Source organism: Microtus oregoni, unplaced genomic scaffold (assembly GCF_018167655.1).
Source record: "Microtus oregoni isolate MIOR12 unplaced genomic scaffold, Mior012 000002F_ref0000024, whole genome shotgun sequence".
Taxonomy (NCBI): domain Eukaryota; kingdom Metazoa; phylum Chordata; class Mammalia; order Rodentia; family Cricetidae; genus Microtus; species Microtus oregoni.
The window spans coordinates 61035417-61062077 of record NW_024543061.1 but is presented as its reverse complement, the minus strand read 5'-3'; the positions used below and the strand labels follow the sequence as shown (position 1 = coordinate 61062077).

At 35.5% G+C, this 26661-nt stretch overlaps 1 protein-coding gene across 17 annotated transcripts in view; it reads left to right on the top strand.

The window, feature by feature from the left end:
• Wnk1 (WNK lysine deficient protein kinase 1) overlaps nt 1–26661 on the top strand; it is a 118716-nt gene that overhangs the window by 54963 nt on the left and 37092 nt on the right. For 13 of the 17 annotated variants that reach the window (XM_041634796.1, XM_041634805.1, XM_041634787.1 and 10 more), the window contains exons 5-8: nt 13281–13369; nt 15496–15715; nt 17045–17378; nt 18516–18703. In XM_041634796.1, the coding sequence (XP_041490730.1) occupies nt 13281–13369; nt 15496–15715; nt 17045–17378; nt 18516–18703 (831 nt within the window). Of the gene's footprint in view, nt 1–13280; nt 13370–15495; nt 15716–17044; nt 17379–18515; nt 18704–21515; nt 21774–24084; nt 25330–26661 lie in introns of those variants that run through there. The other 4 variants (XM_041634867.1, XM_041634850.1, XM_041634885.1 and 1 more) reach the window with 3 other exon arrangements.

Here is a 26661-nt window from a genome sequence, read left to right as displayed (position 1 = left end):
GCTGCTCGGTCCACATACTGTTCCCTGTATATATATGGTCTCAGGACTGACTCCTTGGTACTGAATAACCAATTGCAGGATGGGATGGGATGTAGTGCGATGCAGTGCTCTTCCCTGGGCAAGACTATTCTGAGAAGGTAATCTTACGTGAAGAAATGAACCAACATCCTACTCTACTTGTCACTCGTTTTTTGGTTCTTTTTGTTTGACTGGTTGGTTTTTTAATTTTATGTGCATGAGCATTTTGCTTCTATGTTTTTCTGTGCATCACATATGTGCCTGGTGCCCAGGGAGGCAAAAAGAAGGCTTCAGATTCCCTGGAGCTAGAGTAGAGAGTGTTGGGAGCCACCATGTGGGGACTGGGAATCAAACCTGGGGCCTCTGGAAAAGCATCATGTGCTCTTAATCACGCAGCCATTTCTTCAGTCTTGTTGCTGGCACTCTTTACCAGTAGCATTGCTACCTGTTCTGTGTTCTATTTTGATATTAACTATTCCATCTTCAATACTATGCCTCTCAAGAACAAGTTCCTTTTTTCCTAAGTATACAAGAGTTTTTTTCTGTTTGCACAGTTACTTAGCTGTTTAATAGTTACAGCACTGAACAAGATAGATACTTTAATGGTCTGCATATTCAATTGACATTTGAATTTATAGTTAAATTCTTCCTTTACCCATGGTTTGGAAGAGCAAGTAAATACTATTTATCTGTTGCTTATAAGAGATTGTGAAATCCAAGGTGATCATTAAATAATGACACATCGGGAAAATATCAAGAATTCTGGGGGCTGGAGAGATGGCTCAGCAGTTAAGAGCACTGATTGCTCTTCAGAGAATCTGGGTTCAATTCCTAGCACCCACATGGCAGATAACAACTGTCTGTAACTCCAAGATCTAACACCCGTACACAGACATACATGCAGTCAAAACACCAATAAATAAAAAAAAAAAAAGAATTCTGATCTCAGAGATCCAGCTTAAATCAAATGTTATATTGAATTAATGAATATTATAGTGTCATTTATGATATGAGGGCATTTTAACCTGTACTGATATGAAAGTAGTAAGTACAGACTGGTTTAATAGAGAAATAAATGCACTGATAATACACTTTGTGTATCATGGCTGTAATTCATCCAAATCTTTCTTTTAATGTTAATATTCTTTGGGAGACTTTCTCTGACTAACCTATCTAAAAAAAGAGTTCTTAAAACACATTTTAATTTGATCTTTTTATTTTTCATGGCTATTATCACAACCTCACTTTTTTGTTGCCTCAAACACAAGCAGTTCTTTAGAAAAGTAACAAGACACAGGCCCTTTATTATTCTTATGATAAAGAATGGATATCAGTAAAAAATAAGGCAGTATTTTCAGATAATAGGAATTGACAGTACAGAATTAAAGACTATCAGTAATGCAGCAGTTTAAAAGTTGCAAATACTCAGCCAATATTAGTGAAATAAATACATGAGTAAATACAGTTTGGAGTTTGATCTGCTTGAATTCAGATCCCAGAAATGCTTCCTAGCTGTGATCTGTGAACTTAGCTGCAAGTTTTTAAATTCCTCTGAGCCTAAAGTATTGAGAAAAAACATATAACTTTAAAGAAGAAGTAGTAGTAGTAGTAGTAGTCGTCATCATTGTCTTAATTATATACTTGTCAACCAGCATTTGCTGGATATTGCCGTTGTTACTAACATTACTGTCATATGAGTAGTTGTGAAATTAGTTGCCAATGATGTTTAGACACAAATTGTATTAAATATGTTTAACAAACTTCATTCACATGAAGCCAACTTTAAATTGGGTAGGAGTTGGTATTTATTTAAAATTTTGTCAGTTGCCTTGCAAAATACGTTAAATATACTATTTCAGTCTAATTTTAGTATTATGATAAATAGGTAATATCTTCATTTCACAAGTAAGACAGACTTGAAAGTTTTAACCATTTTTCTTAATGTCATGAAGGAGTGATATTTAGTTCAAAAACAAAACATACAGATAGATAGTAACATTTTTGTCCTTTGCTTGTTCTTTTAAAACTTTTTTCTCTAGGTATTAAAAAAAAAGTCTCTAGCCAAGGTAGTGGTGGCACATACCTTTAATCCCAGCACACACTTTTAGTTCCAGTGCTCAGGAGGCAGAAGCAGGCAGATCTCTGAGTTTGAGGTCTACAGAGCAAGTTCCAGGAAAACCAGGCTACCTAGAAAAACCCTGTCTCAAAAAACCAAAATCAAAACCAACAATAATTCCATGAATAAAAAAAACTTACAGACTATAGATAACACAAGTTTGTACATAAGATCCCCAAACTGCACTTTGGGGATTCTTTCATAAAAGTCTAGGTTCTTGAGGCAGCATAGAAAAACTGCTTAGTTATATATCATGTGCCTTTAGAATTGAGAAGATCCAAGTAAGGGTATTAATCAAGCTATGGGAGGCTAAAGTAGTAGGATTGAAAGTTTAAGCTCTGCTTGAACTATAGAGTGAACTTAGAACTTTGTGAGACCATCTCAAAGTAAAAAAATTAAAAATCGGTATGGGAATATAGCTCAGCAATAGAACACTTATCTAGCATATACTTGGCCATAGGTTCAGTCTTCAGTATGGAGGAAGAAAAAGTAACACAAGTTTTGTATGCTATTAAAAGAATTTAAAAGTTTAGTACACTACAGCATCAATGTTTATATGAAGGATAGTGCATTTGAGGCTGGAGCAATATCTTGACTTTCATGTATCCAGAGTAATGAGCCTCAGGGAATCATGAGGGAAGCTAATTTCCTTTAATAGAGCCAACTCAATTTGGTAGAGCATTTGAAGAGGCTTGTTTTCCAATGGAATTATATGGTTTGTTCAAATACCTGTAAACTAATGGTTCATACCAACAAGAATCTGGCTGAATCCAGTCCTTTAACAACCAAGTTAAAAATAATGGGGATTTTTTTAATTACTTTGTTTGTGTAATTTAACTTTGGCACTGATTCCATTAGCCTTTGGATTGCAAGACTTGTACACCTTGTATGGAAAAAACAGAATTAAAGCCATTAGGTTAAAATTCCTTCTACCATTTATATAACAGATTACAGTTCACTCTTTTTACAGAAACAAACGACACCAATTCTTGATTAGATAGTTTTTAAAGTTAAGAAAATTGTATTTCTTTTAGCAGTTAGACTTTTTTGTGCTATACTAGAAAAAATATGAACTTAGCTGAAATGATTAAATTTTGTCCTTTTATAAATGTGGATTGTAAGTGAAAAGATAACACAAGTTGTATCTAACATTCTGTTTGACTTTCAGAGACATTCTGTTACTCTCCGGTGATTCTAAATTTAAAAGTAACAGTTTAGAGTATCATTCTTCTTGGGGGGAAGTGTTAAAAAAAAACGTAAAATTCTTCAGAATTCCTCAGCAAATCCTGAATATCAGTCTTTAATTTCCAATGCAGTAGACAGAATTAAAAACTGACAGTCTATAAAGATGTTGTTTTTATTTAAGCACATTTCAGTAATACTGAATTTCATGTTAGGTACTAAGAGAGTAGAAATACTACTTCATAATTGTTGCCTTTTTTTTTTTACTGATATATATGGTTTAAGGTGTACCTTTAAAGAATCACGAGATGTAAATAACTAAACAAGAAGGGGAAGAGGAAATGTTTTGTCAGTAAAAATAATACATTAAATATACAGTGAGCAAGTAATGCATTTGACTGAACTTACTGGGTAGGTGGGTATTATTGTTTATTATTATTATTAATTATTGAGTCAGAGATTGGGAGCTGTTTTATTGAGAACAAAAGAGAATGTCTTTCATAGTAGAAGGAGCATCATATAAAAAGTATTATTTTTATTTATTTATTTAGTTGGTTGGTTGGTTGGTTGTCTTTTCCAGGCAAGGTTTCTCTGTGTGGCCATGTCTGGCCTAAAATGCAGAGATCCACATGCCTGTGCTTCCCAAGCACTGCGATTAAAGGCTTGCACTCCCACAAACCTGACTGGAAAAAAAATGCTGATGGAAACACATTTTAAGCATTCACTGAACAAGTAATCAATTTAACCTACTGGGGAAATAAGGGTAGATAGAGGTTAAGTAGAAAGCATGTAGTAGAAGTAACATTGAGTTTGACGCTGGAATATTTGGATTCTAGTTTTGACTCTGCCATTAATTGGGCCATTACCTATTAGAACATAGACTGTTCTAGGTGCTCAAGTTAATGCATTAGCACTTGTTGGACTAGACATTCAGTGATCCACCTTGAATTAATAATTTATTTATGAATGTTCAAAAATATAAAAGATGCAATGGAATATGTTATGCTGAGAAATGCAGTACTAAATACAATAGAAGAAAATAGAACAACTCCATTGATACTTTGGCATAAATGAAGATTTTGCAGCCTCACCACCCAGATAAATGTCTGCGGTGCCTTTTGTACATATAACTTTAGAATCAACCCTCTGAAAAGACTTTACCAGTTGAAAGAAGAGAGTGAGAAGTACAGAAGCACACACTGATCATGACTTTATTTAAAAATAGTAAATTCTGTACAGAAATTGATGTTGTAAATTTCAAAAATAAATTTTAGATTTAGTTGTCAAAGACCACATTTAAAAGCAAATCAGCATGAGTTCAGCCTTCCTTGTAGAAACCAGATATACCTAACTGACAAAAAAAAAAAAACCCAAATGTAGTTTATTGATGTTTGAAAAATACCAATTTAAGTATACAATTATAAAAACTACAGTTCTTTAATAAAAGTCGTGGTTCCTATTTCCTTTATATGCAAGGTGTTGTGCTATAGGATTTAAACACTAAAACAGCTTTTCAGGGAAAGGGAATATATTTTAAGTACGTTAAGCTTAAATAATGTTTTAGGAAGATATAAAATATAAAAAATACAAAAGTTATTAATGACTGGTGTGGTTTATATAATAGCTACTTCTGTCTGTGAGTTCTTGAAAAACAGATAAGTAGTTTGTTTGTTTAAACAGGTGGTAAACAGTTCTGTTGTACCCTCTTACTCCTCCTATAGCTTAACTTTTCTGGCCAAATAAAATGATATTTTTATGCTGATTCTGTTACCTTCCCCAATCACTGCTTTATATCTTTTGCATTAAAATTTTGACCACCAAATTCTGATTACTAATACCTCATGTCTTTAAGTTAAGGTCAATTTACAATGGACTCTTTGTTTCCATTCCTTGAATGTAAGTGTATTATTATAGATATTGGAAACTTTTAATTTGTAGGAAAGATTTCTCTTTTTTCCCAAGAAATAGGAATGTACCACAAGTTAGTATGTCAGCCTTGTACAGGAGCCATTTTAATATATGGCTTTGTCACTCCAATTTTAGTATGTGTTGCTGAAGCAAGCCCAGAAAAGGTTTATTTTCACAGAATCTAGAAGTTTGTGCCTATATCAAACTGTTGTCAACAACAACCAAAAAAGCTACACCAGTTTAGTTTGTTCTTAATACTCATATCTTTTTTTTTTTAGTTTATTTTTATCTTTAGTGCATTGATGTTTTGTCTGCATGTATGTCTGTGTAAGGGTGTTGGATACCCTGGAATAGGAGCTATATAGACAGTTGTGAGCTGCCATATGGGTACTGGGAATTGAATCCGGGTCCTCTGGAAGAACAGCCAGTGCTCCCAGCTGCTGAGCCATCTCTCTAGCCACAATAATCATATCTTAAAGAAGTACGAAAGTATGGAAAAGGCCGGCCGGCCTGCCTGCCTGCCTATCTATCTATCTATCTATCTATCTATCTATCTATCTATCTATCTATCTACCTAGTTTTTTGAGACAGGATTTTGCTTACGTTTTAGAGCCTGTCTTGGAACTAGCTCATGTAGACCAGGCTGGCCTTGAACTCACAGAGATCCACCTGCTTCTGCTTCCCTAAGTGCTGGATTAAAGGCGTGCGCCCCCAACCGCCCTGCTGGAAAAGGCATTTTTTAAAAAATCTCTTTGAGATAGCCAAGCATAGCCTTAAACAATCTTCCTTGTATGCGTAAGTTAAAAGAACTACTATAATTCTGCCCACCACCTGACTACTTGCTTGGTAGTGATAAATATTGAACCAGAAATTATTGGTAGCTGTTTTGAGATAGCATGTTAGAATTAGTGTATTTCTACCCTTTAGAAGAGAAGTGATTTGTTGTTGTTATTGTTTGTTGTAGTTGTATGTATTTTGTGTTGGGGGGGCTAATGAATGCATCACAGCAGTGTTTGTAGAGGTCAGAAGACAACTTTTAGGAGTCTGTACTCTCCTTCTAATGGATTGAACTTAGATCCAGGCTCAGTCAGTGGCAAGTGGTTTTGCTCACTGAGTAACCTAACTGTCCCTAGAGTAGAAGTATTTCTACCAAATAGCATCCAACTCTTACTATCTATCAGTGATTGAAACCTTGGCATGTACTGTCTTCTTTGGGATTCAGTCTTACATCATTACAAAGTATACAGCTTTATTTTGTTACCCATTATTACAATGCCACAAACAGTGCTTTTTTTTTAACTGTATTAATACTATGAAGAAAAATTTAACAACACTTAAATACAAAGTAGCTTTTATTTGGGTTCATGCACATGTTAATTAAGGCTTTTAATAAATAGGAGGGAAAAGAAATATAAACCTTTACTGCTTCTGTATACCAATTCACTATTATTTTTTTTTTTTAAGCTATGAGGGAGTGGAAAGCAGTTTAATATCACTACCCCCCTGCACACACAATGGGAGTTGATCTCAGGTCTTCATGCATGCTGAGCAAACATTCTACCACTGAACTATATCTCCAGCCCTAATATTACTATTTTTTCAGTTGATAAAACAAAGGAGCTATTGTGCATACTTTAAAAAAAAACAACTGTCTTCTTCCCTTTCTCTCTCTCTCTCTCTCTCTCTCTCTCTCTCTCTCTTTCTTTCTGTGCATGAGTGTTTTGCCTGCTTTTATTTCTGTGTACTACTTGTGTACCTGGTGCCCATGGAGGTCAGAAGTAGACATCTGATTCCCTCAAACAGGAGTTTCATATGGTTGTGAGCTGCCATGTGGGTGGTGGGTATCAAACCTGGGTCCTTAGGAAAACAACCAGTGAAAGTATGAGTTAATTGGATAACTGCCAGTCCCTCTGCTTGATGTTTACCTTGAATTTGCTCTGTTGCCTAAGCTCAATCTCCACTCCCACCCCCCACTTTTAAATAAAGCATAATTTCAACATGTTTGTTATGAAGGAGGTGTTTCAGTAGCTAGGTATTTAGTGTTACATTCAGGAAAGCCTCCAAGGTAGATTTCAGAATCAAGGAGGCAGAACTTTTGGATGCAGTGGGTGGAGCTTTGAGCAAATAAAAGTCTCCCTGCTTATCCAAGGAATGTATTGCTATTGTAGGAAAAGCAGAAGAAACTACTAGTAGAAAAATTGTTGCCGTGTCTTTCAACATGTGGTTTATATCCACAGAGCCAATCTAAATAGAGTGTTGGCTGAGTAAAGCAAGCTCAGTTGGGAAACATGGCCATTCAACAAGAAACTATGCTCCAGTCTGACTTTTATATTTGTCTTCTTTATGCTGTGGGCTAAGTTGTTATATTTCCATCCGCTTTCCCTTTAATTTTTCTCTAAATTCTTTAACAAAGCTGTTTTGTCTTTTCTGATGGATTTTATGAAGACAGATTTTTGTTCAGTATTTGTTATTGTAAATTCTCATTGCTGCTGCTGCTCTCAAAAGGATTGTATAAATGAGGTAAGAATTTCCAGTCTGGGTAGAGCATATCGTAGCCTTCCTGATGACGTATATAGAAAGTTTCACTTAAACTGCTGAAGTTATTTAATGTTCTGTGGTTTATTCTGTGTGAGGCAGTATGTTTTTCTCAATTCTGATTGGTTAGGGCAAGTTTTACTTTTATCAAGCAAGAGATTAAATGTTTGAAACCTAACATTTGAAACTTAAGCTTTGAGACAATCCCTGACAGTTTTAAGAAATTGAATATTGAGCCAAAGAATTCTATACTATGACTCAGTTCTGTGTTTCCAGCAGATTAGTTGACGACCGTAAACATACAGAATTAAAGAAACCAGTGTCTATAAAAATTTTTAGTTCAAATAAAGCAACATATTTGATAAACATTCTCTTAATCATCTCTTGATATATATGGCCTTTGGAGTAAAAAAATTACTCAGTTTTTATACTGTGTATGAAATGTTACAGAAGTGACTTTGTAACAACAGTCTCAAAACAGAATGAGAAAGTGCACAGTTTTATGACACTTAAAGAAGAGTCTCTTTGTCTGCAGGAGCTGTGTATATATAGAGACACGATTGCCCAAAGATAGAACCTGTGAACTGAAACAATAAGGCAAGAATACTTTTAAAGCTAAGTTGCTGGTTCTGATGAGTGGCGTGAAAAAAGTATTTGTCCTTAGTGAATAAAGCTTAATTTTTTTTCTTTAAGAGTAACCCAGTGTTTCTATCTTAGTATTCTTTTTGGTTTTGTGTTTTCTAACTTTATGTAGAAAAGGTAGGAAATATATTTGCTTTTACTATTTGGAACAGTACCGAGTAGGATTAAGTTGAAGAGTAAAGAAAGGGGGTTGCTTTTGCAGGGTTGTAGAGCTTTTAAGTTAATCTTCATCTCTATTGAAATTATACACGTTAAAAAGAAATAAAATGCAATTTTATCACAAGAACAAATTGCTAATACTGTGTTCTTTCTGGTGCCAAAAACCATGTTTTAGAATAATCTAGACCAACTTTTAAAAATATGAGTTATTAAGTTCTTATATCTTAAGAACAAAAGGTGTGTGATGCTCTTAAATATCTGATCCTCTTGCTTCTACCACCTGGGTGGCAGGATTAGTCATGCAACCCTAGTTTCAGTTTATGCTGTGTTGAAGATCAACCCAGGGCTTCATATGTGTTAAGCAAGTACCGTACCAACTGAATTACAACTTCCATTTTCTATTTCCTTTAGTCTTAAATTTGAAATACCCCTCTTGCTCTATTACAGCAGCTTTTGACTATAGCAGTATTATTTTTGTTTTATTAGGATTATATGAAGAACATTTCCACTAAAACCAGTATTAAGAAAAGAGTGTCTACGTTCCCCACTGATACTAACTAGTATAGTCTTAGCTAGAGCAGTAAGATAAATGAAGGTGTTAACAAGTGATACAAATAGGAAAGGATGAAATAAAAGTATTCTTATTTGCAGATGATATGATTCTATGCATAAAAGATTTTAAAGCTTCCACCAGAAAACTCTGGCTACTGATAAACACATTCAGCAAAGTCGCAGAATATAAACTTTTTTGTTTGTTTTTTTGAGAAACAGAATACAAATTTAAAACAAAATTCAGAAGCCTCCTTAGATACCAGCAGCAAAAATATCAAGAAAGAAATCTGGGTAACAATCCTATTCATAGTAGCATGCAAATAATAGTAATTTTGTAATAAATCTAATCAAGGAAGGGAAAAATTTATACAATGAAAACTTAAAGATACTGAAAAAGACAACTGAAGATGTAAAGACTTCCCATACCCAATTAGTAGGATTGATATTATAAAAGTGGCCATTCTACCAAAAGATTACTGTGGTCATCGTCAAAATTTCAAGACAAAACACTGTTGTAGGTATTACTACCATCCCTGCTATTTTTTACAAAGAGACTAAAGGGCACATTGGAGAAAAGGGAGCATCTTCAGCAAATGGTCCTAGTCAAGTTGGATGATTACATGAAGAACAATGAAAGATTTTTTTTTTTTTTTTCTGAGACAATGTTTCTCTGTAGCTTTGGTGTCTGTCCTGGAACTAGCTCTTGTAGACCAGGCTGGTCTCAAACATACCAAGATCCATTGCCTCTGCCTCCTGAGTACTGGGATTAAAGGCACTCTACTACACAGTTAGCTGCTTTGAAAAATTAGCATCAGGAGCGCAATTTTCCAAATCAGGGCTTGAAAGAATGCAATGGGTAATTAATGAGAATTAACCAAATCTGCATCTAATTTCTATGTTTAATGATTTTTTTGACACTGAATCGCTCAGTAGATAATTCCAGTGGATGCCTGAAACCAGTGATAATTCTGAATCTTATAATACATTTTCACAGACTTAGTACACCTATAATAAAGTTTAATATATGTAAATTAGACATAACAGGAAATAAGCAATGATAACTAATAGAAAATAAAAGATTGTATTAACAAGGTCATTTCTTGAACAGAATCAAAACAAATATTAATATTTTCAGACTATAGTTGATTGCAAATAACTAAAGCAGTGAAAAGTGAAGCCACAGATAAGGAAGTCAGACTACTGTATTTTATTTAGGATTGTGAGTGATTATGTACCTTTCTGTGATCCAGTTATCACTAGCTTTATGTGTGTTACTGAGACTATACAAATAATTAGAATTTATGTAACTTTCCTCTCTCATCTATGTGTTTATAGAATTATACCATCGCTTGTACAACATGTTGGTATATCTATTTGAATTTGTTTTGGAGGTTGTTTTTATTTTGGTTTGGGAGTTTTGTTTTTAGACAGGACCTTAGCTGGCCTAGAACTCACTGTTATAGGCTATCCTCAAACTTAAAGGAGTATATGACACTGTGCCTGGTACTGTCTCTGAATTCTTAATCCATATCATTACTAAAATGAAATTGCAATAAATACATACTGAGTCCTTTTACTTCTAACTTACCTCCAAGGTAGTGCCGTTTTGACCTGTTGCTGAAGGCTTTATTCACAAAGATATATTTATTTGGTTGCATTTTTAGACAGAGTCTTTTTAAATAGCCCTGGATATCCTGGAACTCACTGTGCAGGCTGGCCCTCTAATTTAGAAATCCACTTGCCTCTGCTTTAAGAGTGCTAGAATTAAAGGCATGTGCCATCACATCTGGCCAAAGAATTTATATTTCATGAAAACTCTGAACTATCACTGTGTGCTGAACAATTTTATGTCAACACGACACAAGCTAAAGTCATCTTAAAGGAAGGAACCTCAGTTAAGAAAATGACTCCATAAGATGGGCCTGTAGGCAAGACTAGGACATTTTTAAAATTAGTGATTTATGGACATGGGCTCAGCCCATATGGGTGGTACTGTCCTTGGGCTGGTTGGCTTGCGTTTTATATGAAAGTGGGCTGACTGGGTAGTGGTAGCACATGCCTGAGTTTGAGAACAGCCTGGTCTACAGAGCAAGTTCCAGTACAGACTCACAGAAAAACCCTGTCTTGAAAAACCAAAAAAAGGTTTTTCTGAGCAAGAAAGGAGGACCAAACCAGTAAGCAGCATCCATCAGCTCCTGCCTGTAGGTTCCTGCTTTGTTTTAGTACTGACTTTCTTTGATAATACTATGGAAGTGTAAGCCAAATAAACCCTTTCCTCCCCAAATTGCTTTGGTCATGGTGTTTCATTACAGGGATAGTAACCCTAGCTAGGACACACAGTGATGCTATTTAGTTTCACATAGAGTAGGCTAATGAGTTTTCTTCTAAACTAATTGTAATACTTTTATTTCATGTGAGCCTGATTATTTTGCCTTTTATGCTTTTTATTAGTTTATTCATTTTGTTTTGAGACAGGATCTCATGTAACTCAAGCTGACCTTTGAACTCTATGCAGTTTTCAGATGGGGCAGGTGGTTCAAGAGGACACTAGAAGATTACTGGGCACTAAGGAGTTTATTAGAAGAGGTTGTTTTTTGTCAAATCTGCGTGTATTGTAATCAGCAGGTAGGACACTTGTAACAATGAGGAAAAAAAGTTGTGAAAGCAAGAATTTGGTGAAGTTGCCTGGTAGGTTACTGTTGTAGGAGGCCACTTGTTTGTTCCGGACTTCTCAACCCCAAAATAATCACACCAAAAGCATATTATTTGCAATACTGTTTGGCCAATAGCTTAAGTGTATTTCTGGCTAACTCATCTCCATTAATCTGTGTATCGCCACGAGGCTGTGGCTTACCGGGTAAAGTTCTGGGTCTTCTCCAGCAGGGCTACATGGCTTCTCCAAGCTCTCTGCCTTCCTTCTCCCAGCACTCAGTTTAGTTTTCCCTGACTACCTCTGTTCTGCCCTGCTATATGCTCAAGCCAGCTTTCTTTATTCATTAATGGTAATTACAGCATACAGAGGGGAATCCCACATCAGGTTACCTTTGGGGGCTCATAGGTAGATTCTAGCCCAGAGCAGAAGGAAGACTACATAGCCTATGAAGAATGAGTCACCAAGAAAATCTTTGTAGATATTGTGTATGAACTTGGTGGAGGTGACCTTGTAACCTAGCAGGTACCAGGGTCAATTGGGGGAAGACAGCCTGGTTGACTAAGCTGATTTATTTATCTACTCATGGTCTTGAACCCCATTTTGCTTCACATAGGATTATTAGAAACATTTTATGTTATTTTTATTTCCAGGAACCTACTGACAAACGAGAAGTAGCATTGAAAAGGCTCTGAGGAGAGTCCCTTTTCTGAAAAGAATCAAGATCTGAATGGCAAGGGAGGGAGTTTCTTTTTAGACCTTTTAAAGGATGGGGATGAGGAGTTAATTGATAGTAAGATTCTGTAGCCAGACTCTCATGATTCCCAGGCTGGATACAGGGAAGGGTATAAGGAGAGTTGTGAAACATTTCCAGTGGTACCAGTAAGTTTTCTAGCTGGGGGCTCATAGACAGCACCCCAATAGGATGCCTGTTAATATTTGTGAGAGGCTTCTCCTGATCAGAGGCTTCATGCTGACATATTACTCCAAGGATAACCTTGAATGCCTGATCCTCCTGCCTCCGCTTCCCAACAGTTTCTGGTTCTGTTTTATTTATATAAAGTTGCTCCTTAGTTATCCTGCCAAAACAATACTAACCCGTAATTCTTTGTGTAAAGCTTTTAGAATAGTATCATATAATATGATGCTTACCAAACTCTGTAAATTCATACCTATCTCTGGGTTCAATGTCCAAATAAAGGCTGAATTAATCGATGTGTTAGTTTTCAAGATTGAGCACAAGATTTTCTAACCAATCAGAACACCTGGTTACCATTTTAAATGTAAGGCAAGATATTGTCATGAGCCTAAATTTTTTTTTTCTGTAAAAGTAAGATCTGCCGTATTCCTTATTGTTTCTTGAGATTGCCACTTCCTACCTCTGATCCCTACATGGATTAGGTCCTGCATATACATCAGAAAAAAAGGCAAGGGACATTAAGAAGGCAGCCTGTTTAAAAAAAAAAATCAAGATTCTCTTTTCATTAACATTTTTGTGGCTATTTTTATGGATTTTAGGGAGTGAAGCCAGCCAGTTTTGACAAAGTAGCAATTCCTGAAGTGAAGGAAATTATTGAAGGATGTATCCGACAAAATAAAGATGAAAGGTAAGTTGCTTCTTTGACCCCTGGTGTTGCTTGAACAATGTGAGGTATATTTAATACTTGTGTTTCATTTTTCCATTCATAACATTTTTAAAAATTTTTAAAGATTGGATTCTTTCCATTGAAGCTACTCAGATTTGCTCTCTAACTGTAAAAATGTGACTCAGTGATGTTTAAGTAAGTTATGTTTAAACCAGAACCACCTCATACAGTCTCTACATTCAATTTAGAAAACCCTACAGTAGAGTTCATTCTCCAATGCAAAAAATTGATTCATTAATCATTCTCCCTCTGAAATTTGAAAGTAAAGTAAAATCTTGGCTTTTGAAAATCAGCTTATCTCTACAGGCCTTTATTTTCCTACCATTATACCAGGATTGAAAAAGAGCAAAACATTAAAAATTCCTTTGAGTAAACAGAGATTTCATGCAAGGCTTAGAAGAAGAGCTGCCTTAGTCATTTGTACAAACAAAGCTTTTCTGAGAAGAGTGTCCAGTATCAGTTATGCAGTGTAGCTGATGGGTCACCTGTAGGCTTAGCAAAGATAGATGATTACTTGAAAAATAATCTGCCTTACTTACCTCCATATCAGTCTAAAAACAAAAGGCACACCATCCTAAATTAATATAAACTGTAAATTGAGCATAACCTATCCCCTAAAATATGGCCACAATTGGCTATATCAGCCAAATTCAAGAATTTCATATCTTAACTCTTCTAGTCTCATGTTCTTTTCAAAACTTTGTTATTTAGAAGAGCTCTACATCATGATCTTTCAGACCGGTCAGCAGATAGTTATCTATGAGTTTCTGTTTTGAGATACACAGCCCTTAGAAGCTCTTTTAAGACTTTTTCAGTTTAAACAAAGGGATATTTGTTTTGAGTTTTAAAAACATTCTGTTTCATTTCTGGATGGAAAAGTTTCTTTGATTACTGGTATTTTGTATAAAGAAGATTGATTGTGGGGCTGGAGAGACGCCTAGGTGGCTGCTCTTCTAGAGGACCCTGGTTCAATTCCTGCACCCACATGGCAGCTCACAGCTGTCTGTAACTCCAGTTCCAGAATATCTAATACCCTCACACTAATGTACATAAAATCAATAAAATATTTTTAAAAAGATTGATTGTTTTGCATCCAACCTTTGACTTGCCTAATCCACAAGTTGTTGATAAGGAATTGAAAGGATTTATTGTAGTAAATAAAGGTTGCTGTTATAGAAAGTACCAAACTAGAAAACAACAAATTTATGTTTTAGTTATGATTATATTATTTATAACTGTAAAACTTTGAGAAAGAATCTTAACCTTGGGGGCTGGAGAGATGGCTCAGTGGTTAAGAGCATTGCCTGCTCTTCCAAAGGTCCTGAGTTCAATTCCCAGCAACCACATGGTGGCTCACAACCATCTGTAATGAGGTCTGGCGCCCTCTTCTGGCCTGTAGGCATACAGACAGAACATTGTATACTAAATAAATAAATAAATAAATATTAAAAAAAAAGAATCTTAACCTTCCTCTGCCTTCATTTTATAATAGTCAAGAAATGGTATTCCATTGTTATTGTTCAAGGACCAGAGAAGGTCCTACACAGTGTTTTGTTGTCATTGTTTTGGGTTGTTTTTGTTTTTCTTTTTTGGGGGGCTATTTTTCTGTGGTGTTTTGAAGCTTTGATATTCTGTGCATTATTTCCATAATTATTCTGACTAATGAAATTAGATCATTTGGTTTAAAAATTGTCTCTATCAGCTGTTAATAAAACAGATTGGCATAAGATGGTAGGCTGGGGATGAAGAAGTGCTTGTCTACTATGTGCAAGGTCCTGGATTCCGTTGCCAACACACACACACACACACACACACACACACACACACACACACGCTGTAGCATTACCATTCAGATAGTCTAATGTTAAAATGAATCACAAATTTTCCCTAGTTTTTCTATCATAGATTTTTTTCTCCTTAATTAAATAATAGTAAACACATACATTTAAAAGTCATTCTTATGTCTGTAAATGCTCTGTTAGTCTGAGGCCAGCTTGGGCAACATAGGAGATACTGTCTCAGAAAGAAAGAAAAATAATCTTTTCAAACTAATGACTTCTTTTTTTAATTTTCTTTTTCTTTGAAAGATATTCCATCAAAGACCTTTTGAACCATGCCTTTTTCCAGGAGGAAACAGGGGTACGGGTAGAATTAGCAGAAGAAGATGATGGAGAAAAGATAGCTATTAAATTATGGCTGCGTATTGAAGATATTAAGAAATTAAAGGGAAAATACAAAGACAATGAAGCTATTGAATTTTCCTTTGATTTGGAGAGGGATGTACCAGAAGATGTTGCTCAAGAAATGGTAAATTGGCCCTTAACTGTTATAGATTTATGTATACTGATACCAATAGGGGAAAAAACAAACTTTTATCTAATGAGTGTTGTATGTTGCATGTCTCATTAACATGAGGTTGTGTGATTCCGTATGGTTTGTCTTTGGATAGGGGGATTTTTCTATGATTTTTCTTTAAGACCTTCTTTGTATTTTTTTGGTATTGTTTTGATAATGTGGGTCGGTTTTTAGTCCTTTAAAGTTTTTATTTGAGGAAAATAACATGTAATTATAAGTGAATGAATAAAATAGACCGGAATGTATTCTGGAGTCTTTCTTAATATAAAGGTGAATACTTCTAGCTGACTGTAGCTGACTTTAGTCAAAAATGTGTTAGTTATGCTGTTTTGCTTTGGGAACATTGAATTTATGTTCTTCCTGTTCCCTGAGTGCTGAAATTACAGGTATAACCAATCAGACCAGGTTTGGAATTGTTTCTAAACAGTGGTTAGCTTTTGACCCATCATTATAAACACTAGAGAAAGATACAGAATTATAAGGTATTTTTGCTTTGGTGGCTGGACAGGTAGCCCAGCAGTTATCCAAATTGAGCAGCTCACAACTGCTTATAACTCCAGCACCAGGGGATTGGATACCTCTGGCCTCTGTAGACACCTGTACTCACACATACAATTTAAATAATAAAAATAAATATTATGAAAACAGTTTTTACTTTGAATGGTGTTTTCAAGATCAAATCACTCTGATGTATCCTTACTTTAAATATGTGTAAAAGATCACTGTTTTAAAAGGAAACCCTTTTAGGAAACCAAATCTAGGTATGCCCCAGTGCCTAAAATAGCCAGTTGTTATACAAAGGTAGTCATAAAATAACCTTTCTAGGATTTATTAAAAAAACAACAACAACAACAACAAAAATATTCAGAAGTAGAAAAGGGGTCAGATATGAAAGAGGTACTTATTTTTTATTAATTTTATGTAATGTTCTATAGAAATGGTGGTATCCACTCTTTGTTTACCACAATTGTGGGGAAATATATAATGCAGACTGGTAATTTTACTGTTTGGTGAAGAAGAATCCTAAGGTCTCTGATGTTAGTGGCACACATCTGTAATTCCAGTACTTGAAAACTGAGGCAAGAGGATTTCAAGTTTGGGACCAACTGTAAAATTGGTCTCAAACATTATAAAACTTGAAAAAAAATACATGCACCCCTCCAAAATGACTAACCTACTTTTCTACAGTGCCTTTTGTTTGTTCATTTGTTTGTTTCATTTTGTTTTGAAGTAATTTTCTCCAAAAATCCTTTTTCTTAATATACCCTTTTTATTCTGTAGGTGGAGTCTGGGTATGTCTGTGAAGGTGATCACAAGACCATGGCTAAAGCTATCAAAGACAGGGTGTCATTAATTAAGAGAAAACGAGAGCAGCGGCAGTTGGTGCGAGAAGAGCAAGAAAAAAGAAAACAGGAAGAGAGCAGTCTCAGACAGCAGAATGAACAACCACCAAGTGTTTCCCAAGCAGGAATTCAGCAACTCTCTTCTGCTAGCACCGGCATACCAACTGCTCCCACCACTTCTGCTTCAGTTTCTACACAAGTAGAGCCTGAAGAACCCGAAGCAGATCAACATCAACAGCTACAGTATCAGCAGCCTAGTATATCTGTGTTATGTAAGTGTTAGGAGAAGTAATCAAAGTGCTAGTGATGCTTTTGATTATTTTCGTTCTTGTACTCATTATTAATAGAAGGGTGAAACACTGAGAAAATGTGCTTAAGATATAAGGGTATTTGAAAACTTTTAGTGTCTTGACATTTTGAGTTTGTAGGTTATTTATCTATTTTATTTAGTTCCTTCAAGTTAAATTTGCAAATAATGAAGGGTAAATAAATTTTGCTATTTATAATTGAAGCTGTTAATCTGGTTTCAACTCTTTTAGCAAAACTACCTAGGAGACCAAAGGTTGTTGAGACCAGTGCTCATTAATTGAATTAAATATTTAACATCAAGTAAACACAGGTCTCCACAGAATAAGACCTCGAAGTTAAATTCAATTTAAGATGATATCATTCAGTGACAATCAGAAATTTTTTGTTTTGTTATTGCTGTTTTGTTTTTATTCTGGAGACAGGGTTTCTCTGTGTAGCTTCAGCTCTCCTGGAACTATATATGTTGATCAGGCTGGAATTGAACTCAGAGATCCTCCTTTCTCACCTTTCAAATGCTGGGATTAAAGGCATGCACCACTACTGTCTGACAAGAAATTTTTTTTAAAATTACTACTTTTTTGCACAAGTCCCTCATTTAAATGTAGACAGGTACTTAATTGTCTCAAGTGCCACGTTGACTCTAAGTCAGAATCTCTTGTTTGTAGCCACATCTGTTGTCAACAACTTTGAGAGAGCAAAAATAAGCTCAAACTCCCCCTGACTTCCAGTCAAGGCGAAACAGGCTCACATCTTAATAAGACTGCTATTCTTTTGGTTTTGCTTTGTTTGTTTGTTTGTTTGTTTGGTTGGTTTTTTTTTTTTTTGGTTTTTCAAGTCAGAGTTTCTCTGTGTAACTTTGGTTCATGTCCTGGAACTCATTCTGTAGACCAGGCTGGCCTTGAACTCACAGAGATTCACCTGCCTCTGCCTACTGAGCGTTGGGATTAAAAGCGAGCTCCACCACCACTGGCCTATTCAGTTTTTAAGATTTACTCCACATTTTAACAAAGAAATAACCAATAACATTAATGTAATGAGTCTACAATGTAAACTTCTCCCTCTTCCATCTCCCACCCTCTAATAATTCATTTATCCTTCAGCTGATGGAACAGTTGACAGCGGTCAGGGATCATCTGTCTTCACAGAATCTCGAGTGAGCAGCCAACAGACAATTTCCTATGGCTCCCAACATGAACAGGCACATTCTACTGGCACAGCACCGGGGCATACAGCTTCTAGTATCCAAGCACAATCTCAGCCTCATGGGGTGTATCCACCCTCAAGTATGGTGAGTAACTGCATAAGGAAATGTAATACTAAAATGATAGCCAATAGGTAATCTTCAGATTATTTCTTATGTCATCTAGGTAGCAATGTGAGTCTAAGGTAGAAAATATAAATGGTCTAGTCAGTCTTTGTTGTCTGTGATTTTCATGTGGGTGGATTTAAATAGTAAAATGCTTAAAATTTTTATCTGTACTGAACACGTACAGACTTTTCTTGATATATTCCCTAGTAATACAACAATTTTTAAATGCCTTTAGAATTGAATTGGGTGTTATAAGTAATCTAGAGATTATATGCAAATACTATGATAATCTATATAAAAGATTTGGACAACTGCAGATTTTTGTTTCTGTTGGGGTGGCTTGGAACCAACTCAGCATAGAGACTGAGGGTTGATGTTATTTATAAAGGAAATAAGTTTATAAGAGTATAACCAGAGGAGTTTAGTAACATACACATTAACAAGTGAGAATTAGCTGAACTTCAAACACAAAGTAGCTGTGTACAGTAAGACTGAACTGCACTCTCTTCACCTAGGAATTAAATCTGTTCAAAGTGGCATAAACTAGATACAACAAATGATTTGTGGGTGGCAAGACTTTGTAAAATGTTTTTGAAAGTAACAAGTGTTTTCTATAAGATTTTCTTTTGTATAAAAACCAGGTAAGACCTTCCAAACTATTAATAGAATGTTGCATGTGAGTATTATAGAGTAAAGGAATCTTTTATTGTATGACCTCTGACTAATTTATTGCTTGTATTTAGTTGATCATCAGTTGCTATGCGTGTTCCTTTCCCAGTATATGTTCATTTACCTTTTCCTTTATTTGGTATTTATTTTATTACCAGTTTATTTTCAGAGTCAGCTTACAGAAGTAATAAATTTATTGGAATATGATGTATATGCACATTGTCCTTTTGCAATAGTGAAAGTTAAATTAGATGAATAATAAAATATCCCCATTTATTTTTTTGCTGACTCTCTGTGAGGTATTCAGAGGAAAAAAGATCATATACTTCAGAAAGGAATTAGATGATAACTGTTCACTTTAATCACTTGTTAGTACAATCTTTAAGCAGACTGATTTTCCTCCCTCCTTCCCAGAAGGCTTTTAATCCGAACTTTGTAGAATTCTTATGTCTTCATTAAGTGAAAAAAAAAAACTTTTCAGGAAAATACTTTCACTCATAAAAGATGCTTGTTTTGGAGTCCATTGATGGATCAGTTCTGCTTTGGACTTAGGTCCCAAGATGAATGGCCACATTAATTCAAAGAAAAGTACCACTAATATATACTAACCTTTTAACAATCTGTTCTTAACCTAAGTAGGGCAAATGACCTTGGGTGATTTATTTCAATATACCGACAAATATTAGTTGTCAGCACTTCTTCATTTCTTTGTTTCACAGTTATTTTCAACTCTTGGCTTCCTCATCATGGGGTTATGTCTTTTTTTTTCTTTTTAAGAGAAATAGGATTGATCATTCATCCAGATATTAAATGCTCAAGCCATTAACATTAGCTGTATTTATTTGCTATTCTAAAATCAGACTGTCTCTAACTTTTTGATGATAGTCTTCTAGAGTGATTATAAAGAATTACAAATATTTAGAATAATAAAACATTTTATAATCCTACTCTTTTTTTCATTTTAAGAATTTACTGCAGAGAAACCCTGTCTCGAAAAACCAAAAAAAAAAAAAAAAAAAAAAAAAAAAAAAAAAAAAAAAAAAGAATTTACTGTGCCTAAGAGAAAATTTAAAAAGAGAGACAAAGGTAAAAATTTGTAACCAAAATGAACTTAATCATGATGATACATACTGATGAACTCCAAGTTTGGCTAAAAAGCTTTTTTTTTTTTTTTTTATTTTCGAGACAGGGTTTCTCCATAGCTTTTTTGGTTCTTGTCCCGGAGCTAGCTCTTGTAGACCAGGCTGGCCTCGAACTCACAGAGATCCGCCTGCCTCTGCCTCCCGAGTGCTGGGATTAAAGGTGTGCGCCACCACCGCCCGACTGGCTAAAAGCATTTCTTTGAAGCCAGTTTTGTAAAAGAAAGATCATAAACTTGCTCCAGGCACCGTCACAATATTAGACTAGCTCGTAGCTATGTTAAACCCTTTCTCTTAGGGCACTACAAACTTTGTAAGTTTAAACTAAATTTATCATATGTGGGAGGGGTTAATTCTTTAGAGATTATTGAAGGCATTTCTCCCACTGACTCCTTTATAAAAGTACAAAGTATTTCTAATACTAGTGGTAAATGTCAGAAAGCTATTCTTTTTCTTCTATTTGATGATGACTTTTTAACCTTTGTAGAGAAAGTTGCAAGTGTATCTTGTAGACTATCTTCTAAAATAGAAAAGTTTTTTCCTCAAGTTTTTAGAGCTCTTGCAAATAATCTACTCCTAAAATCTTCCCAAATTTTATACTTCAGTAAATTTATTCTTATACTCTTACTAAGGTTTTAGAACTATAGTTCATTGTTACTTGTGTGGTACCCTATTAGTCAGATTTTATTAATTCATGCACTTAATAGTTGGTATTACTTCAAAATAGTTAAGATAATAGTTGATCTTTTATTCATACAAGAAAACCTGCAAAAAAACACCAAAACAGGGAGACTAGTTATGATATACCAGCTGTGCTTTGTAGAATTATGTCTCACCTAAACATTTCCTTTTTTTTTCTTTTAAACTTTGCAGAGTTGGGGAGGGTAGAACATTTCTTTGTTTACTATGCCCTATTATCACTGTATATTTGGTTATTTTGTTTTCAAAGTACTGTTTTTCATGTGTGTTTGTTTTCTGTTTAGCCTCGTCGTGGCCGTAGCATGTCGGTTTGTGTTCCCCATCTTTCTGCTGTTCCCTCTCTATCCCGCATCTCTCCCAGTGCTCCTTCTACCCCACCACCAGTGCTGTCTGCACCTCTTTGTCCTTCCCTCCTTCGGACTGCCCCTGAGGAAACTTTTGCTGAAAAACTCTCTAAAGCATTGGAGAGTGTCCTGCCTATGCACTCTGCCTCTCAGCGCAAGCATCGACGCTCCAGCCTGCCTTCCCTCTTTGTCACTACTGTATGTAAATGTAAACTTCCTGACAAGTGAAAAACTATTACCAATGAATACATCCAGGCATAGAAAATTTGATTAAAGAGCCAAACCAAACTATTAGCTTGGTTATATGTTGTGCTTTTAGGATAACAGCTATTCCTATAGAAAACATTTTTTAAAGAATACTTTAAAGGAGAATAAAAAGCAAGGAGGCAGTGAAATTTTGTTTAATAGCACATATCAGTATAGCTTTTATTATACTTTCCTAGCTTCCATTGATAAAAGGGTTTGAATTTTTATATCTTAGCAAAACTATGTGTATTACTCATTATTAAACTCATTATTAGCCTAATCAAAATGGATTCTACCAAACATTAACCAAATGTTTCTCTCCTCAATTTATTCTTCAAGGATACAACTAATTGAATCCTTTGTATTTTAAAACCAAGTCAATTGAGGAATAAAAATTGATTTTAATTGTGTAAAATGATATGTCAGGAAGCTAAAAGGCTGTTCCCTCTTTGGGAGGTACTTTTTCGCTCCAAAGATTACATAAGATTGGACATAGACTCTACTGAATACATTAGATAAACATATAGCATATATAACTTTTCTTGTCTCCATTAATGTCTATGAAGCTACACAACTTCTCAAATTACTTTAGTTGCTGTAAGACCTTGCTTGCTACTTTTCCAAACAGAAAATATAGTTAATATTCTGAACTAGTGTCACCAGAATTTTAAGATATTTAGTTAGGAAAATGACTACCTATGTTATGGCCTTAGGATAAAACTTGAATAATCAATAGAATGTTAGCATTTGATGCAGAATACTCCTAGCAGGAGGAAGAAATGGCTCAGTGACTAAAGTACTGCATAAGCATGGAGTGCAGATCCCCAGAACCTATGTAAAGCCTGGCGCAGTAGTTCACATTCATAATCCCAGTTTTCCTGGGGTGAGAAGACCAAGTGTTAACAGACTCTTCAAAATCTCACAGCCCTCCAGCCTATTGTAGACAGCATCAAACAACAGAGATATGTCTCAAACAAATTGGATAGTGAGGGCCAACACCTGAGGTTGTCCTCTGACCCTTCCCCCCCACACCCATTTTTGTGTTGTTAACGATTGAACCTGGACCCTTGCATATGCTAGACAAGCACTCTATTGAGCTATATCCCTAGCCTAAAACCAATATATTTTAAAAAGGAGTTCAGTCCTTGGTAGAGAATTATGTGCATTGCATTTGGCAAGCTGCGATTCTAAGCTCAGTCTTAATTCTGGAAACAAAAATTGCTATTAAATTGATTTTGCTATTATTTATTACCTCCATTTCATCTGATTTGTCAGAATTAGAAAATTCGTGGTGTTCAACCCTTACTAATGTTCAGAAGAATGATTCAGCATCTCTAACATTTTGTAGTAAAACTATTAATTGTAGTTTTGGATACAGAAAGGAAGAAAACTAGTCACTTATCCTTTTGTTGTCTTATTTTTTTAAGATGGTGTCTCATATAATTGCTCAGTATAGCCTTATACTCAAAAATCCCCCTGCCTCAGTTTCTTTTTTTTCTTTTCTAAAGATTCATTCATTCATTCATTATGTGTACAATGTTCTGTCTGCATGTATGCTTGCAGGCCAGAAGAGGGCACCAGATCTCATTACAGATGGTTGTGAGCCACCATGTGGTTTCTGGGAATTGAACTCAGGACCTCTGGAAGAAGAGTCAATGTTCTTAACAGCAGAGTCTATCTCTCCGGCCCCCACCTCAGCTTCTTAAGTCCTAACATTATATAAGTGTGCACCATTGAACTTGACCATCTACTGGAGATCCCTTTTGATTTATACTATTACAAATTTCTTCTGATCATTTACTCTTAGTTGATGAAAATAACACTGAAGCCTCTAATAGACTACTATGGAACAGTAGCTTAAATTAAAGTATATTTTTAATTATAAAAATAGTAGGATTCTTTGTTGTCCTGTAATATTTTAACTTTAGGATTTGCCATTGACAAAACTTTAAGAATGAACACATTTATTATAGATAAATAGAATAATCATTTAGGAAGTTTACTTCATACCTTTGCTTTGGGAGAGCGTATTTGTGGAAAAACAGCTGTTTTTTTTTTTCATTAAAGGAAGTACCAAAGATTGACTTTATTGGCCCTGGATGTATTTAATGGATTTTTACTATACACATAATTTCCAAAAGCATTGTTAATTATTAAAATTTGAGTGTGGCCACTTCATGGGGTTACACAGAACTATCCAGCTGTGCATGTTTGATGTAATTTCACTTACTGAATGTATGAATTACTTGTCTTATTCATGTTGATACAGCCTCAGTCCATGGCGCATCCGTATGGGGGGACCCCAACATACCCAGAATCACAGATATTTTTCCCAACTATTCATGAACGTCCAGTTTCTTTTTCACCACCTCCCACCTGTCCACCGAAAGTAGCCATTTCCCAACGACGTAAGAGCACCTCCTTCCTGGAAGCCCAAACTCGCCAGTTTCAACCCCTGCTGAGGACTGTTGGCCAAAATCTTCTTCCACCTGGTGGCAGCCCAACTAACTGGACACCAGAGGCCATAGTTATGTTTGGTACTACAGCCGGTAGAGTAAATAGAGATCTATGTGAGATGCAGGCCCAACCTGTGTTTGAGCCAGCCCAGATTTACAGTGACTATAGACCTGGACTAGTACTGGCAGAAGAAGCTCACTATTTTATTCCTCAGGAAACAGTATATCTAGCTGGGGTGCATTACCAGACCCAGGTGGCAGGACAGTATGAGGGCATTTCATACAACTCACCAGTACTGTCAAGTCCTATGAAACAGATACCTGAACAGAAGCCAGTGCCTGGGGGCCCTGCCTCAAGTTCTGTCTTTGAATTTCCATCTGGACAGGCTTTCCTGGTAGGACACCTTCAGAATTTAAGATTAGATTCTGGACCGAGTCCAGCATCACCCCTCTCTAGTATTTCTGCGCCTAACAGTACAGATGCTACACATTTGAAATTTCACCCTGTCTTTGTTCCTCATTCTGCGCCAGCTGTGTTAACTCCTAACAGTGAGAACAGAAGCAACTGTGTATTTGAATTTCACGCTCAGACACCAAGTTCTTCTTCAGGAGAAGGAGGTGGGATTTTACCTCAACGTGTTTACCGAAATCGACAGGTTGCAGTGGACTCAAGTCAGGAAGAACTGCCTCCTCAGTCAGTTGGATTGCATTGCCATCTGCAGCCTGTTACTGAAGAACAGCGTAATAACCATGCCCCAGAATTGACCATTTCTGTGGTTGAGCCTATGGGACAGAACTGGCCAATAGGAAGCCCAGAATATTCAAGTGATTCCTCTCAAATTACTTCGTCAGATCTCAGTGATTTTCAATCACCTCCCCCTACAGGGGGAACAGCTGCACCTTTTGCCTCTGACGTCTCATTGCCCTTTATTCGCCTGCCTCAGACAGTGTTACAAGAATCCCCACTTTTCTTCTGTTTCCCCCAAGGAACCACAACTCAGCAGGTCTTATCTGCCTCATATTCTTCAGGAGGAGCTACACTCCATCCACAGGTTATAGGAAAACTTTCACAATTCTTTTAAACTACCCTGTTTTGCACTAGTGCATTTAAATATTCTATCTCATGTCCCTGAATCATGGATTTATGAGGAATGTTGTTTATTTTCTTAATAGAAATTTTTTGTGGTTATAACTATTTGTACTAAAGAATGAACTATAAAGCAGAAACTACCTGGTTTGCCTGTGATTGTAGTCATCAGAATTAATGACTAATCTCTATGTGGAAATTTACCTTAGTAATGAAAATGCAATTTTGAATATTTGGATACAGTAAAATTATTTAGTATAATTTCTTCCTCTAAATAAGTTTTTAAAAATTAAAGAAGTATAACCTTAAAGCAAAATGGGAAGTAGCAAAAACTTTTTGGTGTAATGTTAAGAAACACAGAGCCTTTCATTATAAGTAGGACTTAAGAAAACACATCTTATGAGTTTGGCTTAACAAATGAAGGTGTAGTTTTGAAACGGTATCAATCAGACCACTGTATTAAGGACCCAAATGTAACATTAATCAGTTAAGGACTATGTCAAATTATAACAACTGGTAGAGTCTATTGTGTAATGATTTTATTGGGTTTTGCATGAATTTATAATAATGGGTTGCAAAGGCCAGGAACAGTAGTGTCTCAAGCTTTGTTCTCTGAATATATTTAAAAATTTAGTCACACGTACAAGAGCATACATACTCACACAAATATAATAAGAGACACAGAATTAAAGAAGTTATGACTATTTCATATACTCTTTAGGTATATCCATTACTTGGAGTCGTGGTAAGAAGCAGAAGGGCCCTGAAACTTAAATAGCATGGGCATGCTGTATGCTTACATTATCCTTCAAGCTTTGCAAAGAAAAAAAAATTAAAATAAATAATTTAAATTTTCATCGAGTGTGATATATCCCTAAAAACATTGAAGAACCTCTTCTAAATTGAATTGAAACCATAAGGGTAGCCTTTTCATTTTCTTAACATATGTCGGTGTGCATAGTATACATGCATTCATTTCCCCAACATATATTCTTGTATTGTATTCTCAGTTAATATAGACTTCTTGTTAAATGGAATAAGCTGTTCAGTTTCTCAGACCCAACATAGTTCACATTCTCTGGGTTGGTTAATCCTTTGTTCTGAATGGGGACTTGTATGGTCATTATAGAATTTTTAGTAGCATCTTATAGCCATTTCCCCTAGTTTTGACAATTAGAATGTCTTCAAATGTTTCCATATGTTACCTGAATCAACCATTACATACTTGTTGAGAAACTGGTTTTTAACAGACGTTTGACATTTTTTTTATCAGTTACTATGACTACAAGAAATAGGA